This window comes from Rhinolophus sinicus, chromosome 14 (genome assembly GCF_057876585.1).
Source record: "Rhinolophus sinicus isolate RSI-liver-muscle chromosome 14, RSI-T2T, whole genome shotgun sequence".
In the NCBI taxonomy this organism is placed as follows: domain Eukaryota; kingdom Metazoa; phylum Chordata; class Mammalia; order Chiroptera; family Rhinolophidae; genus Rhinolophus; species Rhinolophus sinicus.
This window is the reverse complement of record NC_142514.1, coordinates 92,338,851-92,353,539: the sequence shown is the minus strand read 5'-3', so window position 1 is coordinate 92,353,539 and position 14,689 is coordinate 92,338,851. Positions and strand designations below refer to the sequence as shown.

At 41.3% G+C, this 14,689-nt stretch overlaps 1 protein-coding gene across 6 annotated transcripts in view; it reads left to right on the top strand.

Annotated features, from left to right (window-relative positions):
* Positions 1-14,689, top strand: part of RIPK1 (receptor interacting serine/threonine kinase 1) — a 44,131-nt gene that overhangs the window by 6,901 nt on the left and 22,541 nt on the right. For 5 of the 6 annotated variants that reach the window (XM_019752383.3, XM_019752384.3, XM_019752385.3 and 2 more), the window contains exons 2-6: positions 6,776-6,985; positions 7,798-7,954; positions 10,272-10,409; positions 11,731-11,959; positions 13,695-13,844. In XM_019752383.3, coding sequence (XP_019607942.3) covers positions 6,834-6,985; positions 7,798-7,954; positions 10,272-10,409; positions 11,731-11,959; positions 13,695-13,844 — 826 coding nt within the window. In that variant the 5' untranslated portion in view covers positions 6,776-6,833. Of the gene's footprint in view, positions 1-3,655; positions 3,761-6,775; positions 6,986-7,797; positions 7,955-10,271; positions 10,410-11,730; positions 11,960-13,694; positions 13,845-14,689 lie in introns of those variants that run through there. The other variant, XM_088791400.1, reaches the window with a different exon arrangement.

Genomic DNA, 14,689 nt, shown 5'->3' with positions numbered 1-14,689 from the left:
TTTGGCAGGATGTATTTTCATTGTCATTTGTTTCTATGTATCTTTTGATCTCTCCTCTAACTTCTTCTTTGACCCAGTCGTTCTTTAAAAGTATGTCGTTTAATCTCCATGTATTTGTGTTTTTTCCTGCTTTCTTTTTGCAGTTGATATCCAATTTGAAAGCCTTGTGATCAGAGAATATGCTTGGTATGATTTCAATCTTCTTAAATTTGCTGAGCGTGATTTTATGTCCCAATATATGGTCTATCCTTGAGAATGTTCCGTGTACACTAGAAAAGAATGTATAGTCTGATGTTTTAGGATGAAGTGCTCTATAAATGTAAATTATGTCCATTTCATCTAATGTGTCATTTCTTTATTTATTTTCTGTTTGGATGATCTATCCATAGCTGTCAATGATGTGTTTAGGTTCCCTAGTATAATTGTGTTTTGGTCAATTTGTCCCTTTAGTTCTGTTAGTAGTTGCTTGGCATATTTCGGTGCTCCCTGATTGGGGGCATAAATATTGATGACTGTTTTGTCTTCTTGTTGTACAGTCCCCTTCACCATTATGAAATGTCCATCTTTGTCTCTTGTTACCTTTTTCACCCTGAAGTCTGTTTCATCTGATATCATTATGGCTACACCTGATTTTCTCTGGATACCATTTGCTTGGAGTGTCAATTTTCACCCTTTCACTTTGAGTCTCTGCTTGTCCTTGTAGCTGAGATGTGTCTCTTGGGCACAACATATGGGTTTAGTTGGGTTTAGTTTTTTGATCCAATCTGCTATTCTGTGCCTTTTTATTGGTGAGTTCAGTCCATTTACATTTAGGGTGATTATTGATATGTGAGGATATCCTGTCATTCTATCTTTAATATTCTGGTAAGGCTGTGTCTCCATTGTTTCTTTGCCTTTTTGTTGTTGTCTATTATTTCTGTGTGGTGGTATTCTATGATGTTTACCTCTGTTTGTTCTTTTATTTCAGTATATATTTCAGTTCTGAATTTTTTTCAGTGGTTACCCTTAAGTTTATGTAAAAGAAAGTTTGATATTTAGAGTATTCCCTTTTCTTCAGCACGCTTACTTTCTCCATTCCCATATTCCGGTTCAGGCCTTTACTCTCCCCTTTTTTATGTTTCGGTTGCCACAAATTGTCCCTGTTGATGGTGGTCGAATAGCCTCCTTTAGTATTTCTTGTAGTGCAGGTCATGTATTAGAATATTCCCTCAGCTTCTGTATGTCTGGAAAGGTCTTTATTCCTCCTTCATATCTAAAGGATATCTTTGCTGGATATATTATTCTAGGCTCATAATTTCTCTCTTTCAATAGTTTGAATATTTGGTTCCACTCCCTCCTGGCTTGTAGAGTTTCTGCTAAAAAATCTGATGATAATCTAATGGGCTTCCTTTTTAAGTTACCGTCTTCTTTTCCGTGGCTGCTTTGAGGATTCTTTCTTGTCGTTGATTTTAGACAGCTTCAATACAATGTGCCTTGGAGAAGGCTTGTTGGGATTGAGGTAGTTAGGTGTTCTATTTGCTTCTTGGATTTGAGGGTCCAGTTCTGTCCACAAGTTTGGGAAGTTCTCTCGACGATTTGTTAGAATATATTCTCTGTTCCCTTCCCTCTTTCTTCTCCTTCTGGTATGCCCATTATTCTTATGTTGCTCTTTCTGATGGAGTCAGAAAGTTCTTGTAGAGTTCTTTCATTTCTTTGAAGTCTCATGTCTCTTTCTTCTTCCACCTGTGTAATTTCCAGGTTTCTATCTTCGATGTCACTGATTCTTTCCTCCATCTGGTCAACTCTACTACCTAAGCTGGTTATTTCATTCTTCTTTTTTTTTTTTTTTTAAATTAGTTTCAGGTGCACAAGACAAAGCAAAATGTTTCGTTCTTAATTTCTTCTATTGAGTTCTTAATCTCCAGAAATTCTATTTAGTTCTTTTTTAAAATTTCAGTCTCTTTCGTAAAATGCTCATGGTGTTCTTTGATTGTATTTCTGAGTTCATTTAACTGCCTGTCTGTGTTTTTTTGCATCTCGTTGAGTTTTTTCAGAACTGCAATCTTGTCATTTAAGTCACATATTTCTGTATCTTTAAGTGCCTTTTCTGGAGATTTTTCACTTTCTTTCTGAGCTATCTTGTTGCCTTGGTTATTCTTGGCAATTACTGATTTACTATTTCTCTTCCTAGACATCTACAGGAGTCGCTTCTGCAACAGGTTGATATGAAGCGGTCTTTCTTTTGTTTTCCAGTACTTGTTGGTAGGATGTTTTATTTTTTCTTCAACTGCAGCTTATTTTTCTTTTCCCACACGGTAGTGCTATGTTTTCTCTGCACTATTCCAGCTTCTCACACAATGGGGGGATTCCCTGGGAGACGGGCTTCTCCTCTGTTAATAGTTCGTCTAGGTCACAGGGCGCAGTGTCCCGGTGGGTATGCGGAGAGCTTTTGATGTTCCAAAGCTCTTCCAGCTCCTGATTCAGAGTCCGTGTGTTTCAGCAGTTCTGTTTACTCCTGCAGTGATCCGCCCAGATAGGTGGGGTCAGGGGCGGGGTGAGTTGTGAGAGGTGGCCCAGAGCAATGGCGGCGATCACCACCACAGCCGGTCCTGCTTCCACAGCTCCCTCCTCTTTGCTGGAACTAGTTGGGCTGCGAATCTGTATCTGCGGTCCACAGTTCTCAGAACAGCAAATATTCTGTTCTTTTCGTCTGACACTGCTAGTGTTCCACTTCTAGCACGGGGCAGGTGGGGGCGGGGCGAGCTCTGGGAGGGTACGGAGGGGGCGGCTAATCTCAGAGCCTAAGGCTTCCATTCTCTGCTCGGCTGTGAAGGCTTAAACCACTGTTTTCAGCCTTCTTCCCTCAGTCTTTTCTCCAAGGTCTCTGCCGTGAGCGTTGGGTTCAGCCGTGTTATATGCTGACCCCTCAGCCCTGTGGGCCACAAGCGGAGCCCTAGCAGTCCGAGTTCTTCCCTCTCCCGCAGCTGCGGTGGTTCCGGGAAGCAGCGAGCTCGGCGCACTGAGCTAGGTCTGCGTCCTGTGCCCCCGGGGCTCCGTCTCCGCGCGCTTCTCCCTTCCCTCCTCCCCCCGCCCCTCGCGCTCACGCGAATCTCACACCTGTAGTTGATTTCGGTAGTGGGCCTCTTTGTCTTGCCTGTCTGCTGTGCAGGGAGTCCTTTGTGGAGTTTTTGTTGTTCGATTCATTGTAAATTCCAGGGGAGCTTTACAGAGGCTCACCTCATGCCGCCATTTTTCCTCCTCCCTCTGTTTCAGATCGTTCTTTTTTTTAATGATCAACTGCCGTGTGTCAGATTTTTTGCTAGGCACTGAAGACCGTTTGCAAGACAATTTCCTGCCTTCTGTGAGCTTAATTAGAAATAATTATCAAATTATTGCTGCTTTACTGTTTAAAGGGAGAAATACAGCGTGCTGTGAAAGTTTCTAATGGGAAGACTTAGGGTGGCTTCCCTGAGGATATGACTTTTGGCTGAGACCTGAAGGATGAGCAGCATCTAGCCAGGAGAAGAATGCGCCCTACAGGGGTTGCAGGGGGAGATGGGATAAATTACCCTCATAAGATGGATTCTGTATGCTCCAGAGGATCTGTAGGAAATGGAAAAGGAGGCCTAACTCAAATGCTAAAACATGTTTTACCTCTTAGGCCCTCCATCTCCCTGCCCCTTCTCGCAAGGATTGGTCAGTAGAGAGCTGCTGAGCAGAGTGATTCCAGCTGCACTTGGCATTCTCCAAACTGAGTAAAACGGGATAAATGTGGATGAATGTGAGTGCCTCGGTCAACCACGGCCAGAGCCATAAAGCAGGCAACAGATGTGTTTTCACGTATTGGTTCTCATATAACTTACCAGTCCTGAGAGACAGTCATTATTTCCTTTTGCAAATGAGAAAATTGAGGTTTATGTAAGTTACCCAAGTCATAGGGCTAATAAATTACAAAGCTAGATTTCATACAAGAGAAAGGCCTGTGCTCCTTCCGCCATCATTATGGCTTCCACTACTTGACCTTCAATTCCTGCCCCATGCTTGTGGCCCCTCAGTCTTCATGTCCTTTATCTGGGCAGCCCCTGCCCCCTCTGCACCACAGATGTGCTACTTTCCTGAGGGTACTAACTCTTGTTTGTCAATACCTCATGTTACAGAAAGATGGACCCTATTGTGCTCCACTGTTTTGATATGTACACGTGATTTGGGTGGCTGGACCCACTCCCAGCCTTTGTACAAAGTATAGAAGTTTGGCTACCTTCACCCGGCTACAGCAGGCCACTCACTGTACAAGACTGCCGCCAGCCTAGGCGTTTTCAGAAACCCCTCCAGGGACTTTTATTTTTTTAAACTCCCTGCCCCTCAGTATTTTATTATGAAAAATTTCAAAGTGCAAAGTTAAAAAGTTTTTACAGTGAACTCTCATATACCCACCATCTATATCATTTCACTGTATTTACTTTATCATATAACTGTCCATCACTTATCCCTCTCTATCCACCAGTCTATCTGCAAATTAAATTGAGGATAACAGTACGCCTCTGCCTGAATGTTTCAGCATGCTTAGCATTAACTAGAGTTCAGTATGTTTACAGAATTTTCTTCTAGTGTAAAATTCTCAAGAGTACATTTGTTGAGTATTAACAAGTGCTTATGCCGGTATAACCCTAACCCCCACTGAGAGGCTAGAACATTAGCCTCACCCCAGAGAGCTCCCTCATGCCTTATCTTACTCAGTCCACACCTTTCCCTCAGCAAACCTGTGTTTCTTCTCCCAACACAGATTAGTTTGTTCTAGAACTTCATATAAATGGAGTTATATAGTATGCTTTTGTATAAGGTTTCTTTTACTCAGCATAATGTTTTTGTGACTCACTCACATTGTTGTGTGTATGAGTAGTTCATTCCTTTTTATTGGTAGGTATACCACAGTTTTTGTTTGTTTTTTTACCCATTCTATTGATGAATAACTGTTTCCAGTTTGGGGATATTATGAATAAAGCTGCAATGAACATTGTACAAGTCTTTTGGGACATATGTTTTAATTTCTCTTGGGATTGGAATTGATGTGTCATAGTGTAGGTGTGTGTTTAGTTTTATAAGAAACTGTCAGACTTTTTCCCAAAGTGGTTGTACAATTTTATATTTCCACCAACAATGTATGAGAATTCTGGTTGCTTCATATCTTTGCCAGTATTTGGTGATAGTAGCCTTTTAATTTTGGATAGTCTAGTAGGTGTGTAGTATCCTGTTATGGTCCCCCATGGATTTTTATTTTTCATTTCAGTTTGGAGGAAATTAATGAATATGAATGAATGGAAGCAAAGGAGAAGGATGAAGCAAACAGTGTGTTTAGAGATTGGATACTTCATAGCACTGATGTGCGAATTCTCCACAGCATCATCCTTTTCACATCTTCCTAGTCTTTTCAGAGAATGCATTGTTCTTTCTATAGTCTTCAGATTCCTTCCTTTGTACATAATCGCTTTAAACCTTTTTATTTTCTAAGGCTATTCAGTAGTTTAATTACCTGAAGTTCTTTGGTGCCTAATACTGCTGTTTGTTTTATCTACTGGTCTGGCTCATGATGAATTTTTGTGTTTTATAATTTTGGAAAGGGAGCTCACGTTAATTTAGGCTTTATTTCTGGGAATCCTGTCTGGCCTGGCTTAAGGGTGTTTTGTTTGCTTTAGCCTTATAATGCAGGAAAGCAATCAGTCTGTGACCACTTTCTATATAAAAGTTCTTAGTTTGGGGGATCCTGGCTATAAGAGGAATATAAATTAAAAGCTTAAATCTATTTGAGAACAAACCCAAGGTTATGAATTCACACAGAGACATTTTTTATACCTCATGCCCAGTCTAAGACAAACAAGTTCCTTTGCTAGTGGGCTGCTTTTTTTCTAGTCCATCCTTTCACTGAGGGGTAGGGTAGCACATTGAGGAGTGCCATGTTAAGGGGGGTGGGGGTCTTTGTTTCAACCCTCTTTTCTTGCATTCTCTGACCTCAGCTCCTGTCCCTGTCTGGGCTTTAGTCCCTGACCTCTGGATGGCGAGGTTAGTAGTGCCCCAGAGGGCCACTGTCTTAGTCAGTTCAGCTACTGTAACAAATTCCCACAGACGGGGTATCTTAAACAATCAACATTTATTTCTTACAGTGCTAGAGGCTAAGAAGTCCACAGTCAAGGTGTGGTGAGGGCTCACTTCCTGTTGTGCAGATGGCGGTCCTCTCATTATATCCTCACAAGGTGGAGAGAGAGAGAAAACTCTCATGTCTTTTATAAGGACATTGATCTCATTCAAGAGGTCTCTACCCTCATGACCTAATCACCCTCCAAAGGCCCCTCCTCCTAATACTGCCACATTGGGGTTAAGACTTCAACATATGAATTTGGGAGTGGACACAAACAATTAATGCCACAGCAGCTACCGAATGGTCCACAGACTCATGACCAGCGCCCTGTCTGTTTTCAGTCCCTGAACGTCTTTCCTTTCCACTGAGCTTAGCTGTACACAGGAGTGGATGCTTGTATTATGTTACCCAACATATATACTAGGTCCTTTGTAGCAGGAGGGCTTTTAAATTTTCTAGTGCTCCATGTTGCCAGGAATGAAAGTCTAAGGAATAAAAATTGTAGTTTTCCATGATTCTTAGAAATGTGAAAAAAAAAAGTTCATCATAGAGACTATAAGTCTGTTAAAAAATAAAGGCACACCAAGCATATGGTGGAACTTTACGTAAGTTTTTTAAATAATGACTTTTTTGTACTGAGATGTCCTCTTGTTTCCTTTACAGGGCACAGCTCTGAGGGGGGAAAAAGGTGTATTTTTGAGCATTTGGAAGGAAACCAGACATGTCATTGGATGACATTAAGATGAAGTCTAGTGACTTCCTGGAGCACAAGCATCTAGACAGCGGAGGCTTCGGAAAGGTGTCTTTGTGTTTACACAGATCGCATGGACTCGTAATCCTGAAAAAGGTGTACACGGGGCCCAAGTGCACCGAGTGAGTGGGGAGCAGGGGTGCGGGGGTGCGGGAAGGGGGTAATCCTATTGCAGGCTGACGGCAGGAAGCAGTCATTGTGCAGATGCAAGAGCCAGCAGTGGATAAATGCGGTACAGGCTTTAGAATGGGACAGACCGTAGTGTGTCAGCACACGGGCGTCAAGTCAACCCTCAACCCTGTAAGGTGGTTATTATTCCTGTGTTGCTGCTGATAAGGATTCTGAGGCTGTTTAATGAAAAGTTTACAGCTAGTAAATAATGGAAGAGAAATGAAGGGTAGGAAATAGAGAAAGGGGAGGAGATCAAGGGTGGTGAGGAAAGGAATGGAAAGGAAATGGGAGGGATCAGTGAAGACAGACTTATTTACTTGCTTTACATTTTTATGAGGACTAAGTATGGAAAAGAAAAAAAACATTGGTTCATTAATTAGCTGTTCCAGAAACCCTTTCTTTAAAGCAATTGATGAAGTAGTTTTTCTTCTCTTCTTGCCAGAGTGATTATGAGAGAGGCTGCATTTTTTATTATACTGTCCAGCACCGTCCTTTTTTCAGGCGGCTTCATTGCTGCTGTTCATTTACATTCCTTGAGCGCTCACTGCCGGTCACTCGGAAGGAGGAATATAACGATGAATGAGAAGCTGCTCTGCCTTCTGAAGCTAGTAATAGTCTGTGCCTGGCAGAGATCAGCACATGAACAGCTCATGACAAGAGCATGTGCAATGGGATGCATTGAAAGTGGATACTGCGTTTCTTGGGGCACAAAGGGAGAAGGGGTGAACTCTGCCCATCCTAACAGCACTTTTCCCTCCCACAGGTACAATGAATCCCTCCTTGAGGAGGGCAAGATGATGCACAGGCTGAGGCATCAGCGGGTGGTGAAGCTCTTAGGCGTCATCATAGAAGAGGGAAACTACTCTCTGGTGATGGAGTACATGGAAAGGGGCAACCTGATGCGTGTGCTGACAGCTGAGGTACTGTGTGCAGGGAGGCTCTGTGGCGCTCCGTGCAGGCGCAGCGACTTGGGTGCTGCTTGTCTGTTGCGGTTATCGCTTGGTGGTGTTTTTAGCTTTTTGGTGTAAAACAATCCTTTTGTTTTGTGGGATATTTTGGATTTTCTGAAGTCAATCCCTCATTAAATCTTCCTTGACTTTCCCTGCCCAGAGGGTGGTCTTGCCCTCCTCTCAGTCCCTGCAGATAGTTTAGTTGTCCATGTCCCTTTTGTCAGCTACTGTAAGGTCTACAATTCAGAGACGGGCCCTGTCTCCATGGAGCACACGGTCCGATGTGAGCAATATGCATAACGGATAACAAATATTGATTCATTAAAGGATGTACTCTGTAAAGGACTGTATGAGAAGACGGAATACATGGAATTGCGCTTGGATACTATTTTAAAAACTTACAGCTCAGATATAGAACATCAGAGGCAATGATAATGGATAAGTAAGACTTAAAACAGGAAAATAAAAATTGTGTACCAAAATCAAATAACTCTAAAGCATTTTTAAGAGTTTATGTACTTATTAAGAGCAAGGCCTTGTGCTAGTTGCTCAGGAGCCAGTAGCAAATATGAACCAGTAGCAAATATGACACAGACAAGTAAAAGGGGACAGATAGGTAAGGGAACGGTATAGTGTATGGTGTTTTGTTAGATAACCTCATTGTGTGCTGTGGGAACACGAGGAGAGGCGAACACTCCAGCATGAAATGGATAAGGAGGGATTCCAGAAGGAGGATGCTTGAGTCAAGGACAAATAGAGGTTTTGGAGCAGAGAATTAGGGACTAAGTGTTCCAGGCAGAGAGAATGACATGTGCAACGGAATGAGAGTCGTCCAGATTTGGAAACTGCAAAAAACTGGGTTTTGCCAGAGCATAGATTGCCTGGGGAGTGGTGGGATATGACTGTCTTTATGACACATATTCCCCCTTTTCCCATCTTCTCCCCTGTCTCCACAACTGCCGAAGCTATGCCAATGCTTTTAAGTCACAGACATCTCTCACAAATACCTGTGGGAAAGATAAAAGACAATCACTTATGCACGTTGCATTATAATTTGATCCAATTGCTCTTCTACCCCAAACTGTGTTAGATCAGTTGTATGAAGTAAGTAGGAATTTTGATTGGGAGAGAAATCATTTGGGACAAGAAGCATTCTGGGGGGTCGGGCAATGATGACATACACTAATTGGGGCTCAAGAAGAAGATGAGGACATAGGTAGAGAAGCAGGCAGAGGGATGAGAAGGGGATCTACTTTGCTTGCTCAGAATTTTCCCCTAAATCCAAAGGTGTACCGTGGAAGAAGGGAAACTGGCAGTTTTTTGTAGGGTACTGATCAGATTATGAATACTGTAGTTCAGCTACATTATGAGTTAAATATGGTTTTTTTGGGGGGTTGACTTGGGAATCCAACTTCCATCATTTAAAATTTTCTCCTGTTTACCAACAACCAACATACACGTGAACTTTTAGGAAACAGACTATTTGTAAACTAGTGACTGCAGGTGCATCTGTGCACACACACAGAGTGAGTTTGTGTTTTTCAGTGTTAAGTGAATCTAATTACTATAAATAGAAACTGGAATTGTCTATATTAACATAGATATTCATATAACTAGAATACAATTGTGAGAGTGACCTGAGGTTCTACAAAGACCTGAAGTACGTAATAATAAGTCACAAAATAGATACTACATTCATTTAAGGATTAAGATTGTGTTATCTCAGAGATTAATCTTTACGTGTTTGTAATCAGTGTGAACACGTTCTCTAGTATTCTTTTTTCTGTTAACGTTATTCATACATGCATTTCCATGACATTTTTCACATATTTAAAATATAATAGAACATCATATTAGTATACCATACAGAATATTTGTTTGTGTTTTTTTTTGTATATGTATTTATCCATTCATTCACCAAACATTCCGTGTACCATGCTAGGTAGTAAGCATACATCCTAAGTAATATAATTATTATTATTATAGTTATAATAATAATATTTTGTCTTCCAGAAGTTTAGTTATATAGCATTTTTATATATTGCTGTATTGTCATGGAAGTTTTATTCTTACACTGACAAAACACACCACTGATACCTTACCACCAGGATGAGATCTTTCTTCAAAAGGGGGCTTGTTTTACAATGTCAGTAGTACTGCAGAGCGTGAGCGAAGGCAGCCTGGTAACTGGATCCTCAGGTGCAGACCCCACTACTCTTGAGTGAAATAGTTGCTTTGGCCTGTTTGATTACCTTTCCATTTCATGACTTAATATTATTTGTTTCAGATCAGTATCCCCCTTTCTGTAAAAGGAAGGATAATTATGGAGACCATTGAAGGAATGCGGTATTTACATGCAGAAGGTGTAATACACAAGGACCTAAAGCCTGAAAATATCCTCGTTGATGATGACTTTCACATTAAGGTAAACCATAATCTAAAGGGTTCCAGAAGATTGGGGTAATTTACTTTTAATTCTTCACTGTAAATACATTTCTGTGCATGGTAGACTCTAAGGAAGACCTCGCTTATTTTAATTGGTGATGGTGGTGCCTAAAGGCTCTACCAAGGATTGAAAAGAAAGATACAGACTTGATGGAGTTTATATTTTGTACGTATTCATTTGCTTTCATCTGCATTTTTCATCTGTTTCCTTTTGCAAACTCCAACTGTTACATCACATGGAAGGAAACAATAGAGAGGGATTTTGCTGTTGTTGTTCACTCAAGAGCAAGATTTAACTAGGCAGGTCGTCATAGCTAATTGGCTCTGGCGGCAGGACTCAAAAGTGTAAGAATCTGAAAGGGGAAGCGGCCTTGGGGGAGGACTGAGGAATTGCTTTCGCGGGCGTCACTCTCTGCTAGAACATTCTGCTGCTAGTACTTCGTCCTAGTCTTGGATGGATTTTATTCCTGTCTGTAAAGGAAGTTTCCTTCTTTACATTAATAATGTTATCTCTTATGTTCTGGGTTAGAATCTATGGATTTTATGTAATCACATACCAAAATTCGTCCCCAAGTGCTTGGATTCCTAGAGACAAAACTGAAACTGTCACCTCTGATTTCTTCTTAACTGTATTGTCCTGTCATTTTGCCCTGCCACTTCCCTCTTTGCTTTGTGTCTGACCTTGGTATTTTTCTCTCTGCTTTTATGTCTGTTTTTCTCCTCCTTCCCATCCCATCTCCTCTTAGGTTCAGGCTACCGACTGAAAACAAGCAGCAACACAGTCCTTAGGCTCCGTGTGTCTCGAATCCCTAGAAACTTGCATCCATGGGCTTCTGGACACCATTTGGGAAAATAGAAGGTGCAGTATGTAGTCACTGTCTGCTATACGAGTCTGCTGAAAAGAAAATACTTTTTTTCCCCTAGCACCAGAAATAGTTGAAAAGCATCTGTAGAGTTAATGAGGGATTAGAACAAATATGTTTTGTTGTTGTTCATGTCAGAAATGTCTTGTTTTGCCTCCTCCTTTCTCCCCTCAACTCTGCCAGCAAATTTCCTATGTTTTTAATTGCATAAGAATTGAGATAACTAAAACTTCATGTGGACATTTCTTACGGGAGATTTTCCAAAAGGCTGAGGAAATAAAGTTTCTATTAATCTGTTCAGAAGTAGCTGTTTTAAACCTATCCAGTGCCACCATTTCTGGAAAATTCCCTGTAACTCATGTAAGCCCCCAATTTAAAGACAAATCGGATGTGCTTGTAGCCTTCACAGAACAATCCCGTTGGTTTGATCTCTTGCAGATAGCTGATCTTGGCGCCGCTTCATTTAAGACGTGGAGTAAACTAACTAAAGAAGAACATAATGAGCAAAGGAAAGTGAATAGTCCTTCTAAGAAAAATGGTGGCACCCTCTGCTACATGGCCCCTGAGCACCTGAACGACATTAATGCAAGGCCCTCGGAGAAGTCAGATGTGTACAGCTTTGCCATAGTGCTTTGGGCAATATTTGCAAATAAGGAGCCGTATGAAAGTAAGACATTTATGAAGGAGTGGGATTTGGGCATTAATCAAAATTGTGAAATGAAATAATGGCTTTCAGTGAAGTCAGTTAAGATTTATAATTGTTTGTTCATTTAGTGTCTGTCTGATCCCACTAGACTGTAAGCTCCACAAAGGCTGGGACCATATCTGATTTATTCAGTGCTATTCCCTGAGTATCTATACACATAGTGCCTAGGACGTAGTAGGTACTCAATACATTTTTGTTGACTGAATGAGTAATCTCAGTTTAGGAATCAGGAATCATGGAACAAGTAGGAGCCTTGATAATACATCTAAGTTTGGGAGGTACTGTAAAATTCCCAGCTTCTTCTGGGACATGAAGGCTTGCGTCTCAGGACTAACCTTTCATATTACAAGTCATACACTTCACACTTTCATCCATTCACTTACTCCTTCATTGAGGAATTATTTCTGAATTTATGTGGGCACATTAATTAGAATTGGAAATACAGAGATGAGAAAGACATAGTTCATGCAGGGGAACAGATACATAAGTAGTCATTTCTCAGTTTGTTAAGTGCTTAAGTTAATGGCCATTTTCCTATCCGTTCTTCATCGGGTGATTATTAGCTCCCGTGGTTTAGTGGTCACTTCTTTGCCCATGCCTCTCAAATCTCTTATCTGTAGTCCTGGCCTGGACACCCACTTCTCTGTTAGATCCATTACATATACCAGAGGAACCCCAAAGCAATATCCCCCCAAACAAATTCATCTTCCAGTTGCTCTCCCCGTCATCCACTCAGCTTTGCTCCTGACAGCAGATGGCATCACCATCCACCTACTGAGTTGCCTGACCAGAAACCTTAGTCATCTCAGACTCAACCTTGTCCCTCTTCTCCTACTTCCAATCAGTCATTAAAACCTATGGATTTAAGGTATATATAGGATTCAAGGTACATCCTGAATCCACCCACTTCTGTTTGGCACCCCCAGACTCTGTTTAGTTCAAACACTTCGTATTTCTGTTGCAAGCTCTTCATGCACATCTACCATTCACGCTGCCGCCCAGATGGTAATCCCAAAAGGTAGTAGGACCATCTCACTCATCTGTTTAAAATCCTTCCAAGGCTCCCTGTGGCCTAAGGATAAAGTTCAGATTCCTCAGCATACAAGGCCCTTTCTGATGACTGTTGCTTCTTTCTCTAGCCTTATTCCTTGCCTCTCTTTCCTTAGTTAATGTGCCCAGTTATATTGAACTACTAATTTCTGGGATACGTCATGATTTCTGAAACTTCCAGTCTATTTATATTCTGCTTCCCTAGCCCAGAATCATTCTCTCTGAGTCCTCCTTCCCCATTTTTTACCTAGGTAACTCCTGCTTATTTTTCTGGACCCAACAAAGCATTCTCTGGCCTTCTAGTAAAGGCTGTGTTACCAGAACCCCTCGAACTTATTTCGTGAGTGGCAATTATCATGCTATATTCTAAGTCACTCTCATTAATATTCCGTTTGTTCTACCAGGAGGCAGCTTTCTTGTGAATGCTGTTTTTTATCTACTGAAATTAAAATTTTGTTTCATTATTACTACAATGGAAGATGTCAGCTCCTTGCCACAGGGCCATTCTGCCCCTGCTGGATGAGGCGGCTACACTAAAAGCATACCCTAGGCAAAGACAGATTGGTGGTATTGCCCAAGGAGGGAGGAGCACTGGGAGGAGCAGGACCTGAAAGAAAATCTCAACTTAAGCTCCCTTGCTTTATAGATGCTATCTGTGAGCAGCAGTTGATAGTGTGCATTAAATCAGGGAATAGGCCAAACGTGGAGGACATCATTGAGTTCTGCCCTAAGGAGATTATCAGCATCATGAAGGAATGCTGGGAGGCGAATCCAGAAGTCCGGCCAACATTCACTGGTAAGGGTGTTTTTTGTGACTGTGTACAATCACTTGTGTGGTGATTTTCCTAGTAAGATGTCAGGAAGTGGCTTTGAATCTTAAGAAAACTGAGTTCCACTTGTGAGTTCAAACTCATGTTTTAGCCTTTAAATGTTTAGTTCAATGAAAGATGCCATCCCTCCTCAAAGCATGAAGGCACTGAAGGCCCTCTTCTGTGTGCTTTTCTCATAATTAACTTTTTAAAAATTGTGTTAAAATATACATAACACATAGGTTACCATTTGAACCATTTTTAAGTGTATAATTCAGTGGCATCACATACATTCATAGTGTTGTGCATCCAGCACTACAATCCATCTCCAAAACATTTTTATCTTTCCCAGCTGAAACTCGACCATTAAACAACACCACCCCCATGTTTCTCTCCCCCAGCCCTTGGTGACCTCCTTTCTACTTTCTGTCTCTCTGAATTTGACTACTCTGGTACCCCATTATAAGAGGAATCATACAGTATTTGTCTTTTTGTTCGTGGCTTATTTCATTGAGTGTAATGTCCTCAAGGTTCATCCATGTTGTAGCAGGTATCAGAATTTCCTTCCTTTTTATTGCTGACTGGTATTTCACTGTATGTATACGCCACATTTTGTTTATCCACTCATCTGTTGATGGATACAACTTGGGTTGCTTCCACTGACCTTGATTCTTAGCTTCTTTTATCTCTTTTCTCTCCCTTTGTGTAGCTGGCATCTTTGGAAATGTATTTTTGTCAGATTGGGCTTGTAGTAGAGGAAGAAGGAAAGCGATATGGATTTACATGCTTGCACCTCTTCCCATTCCTCTATGTTACCAAGGATCTTGCTAAG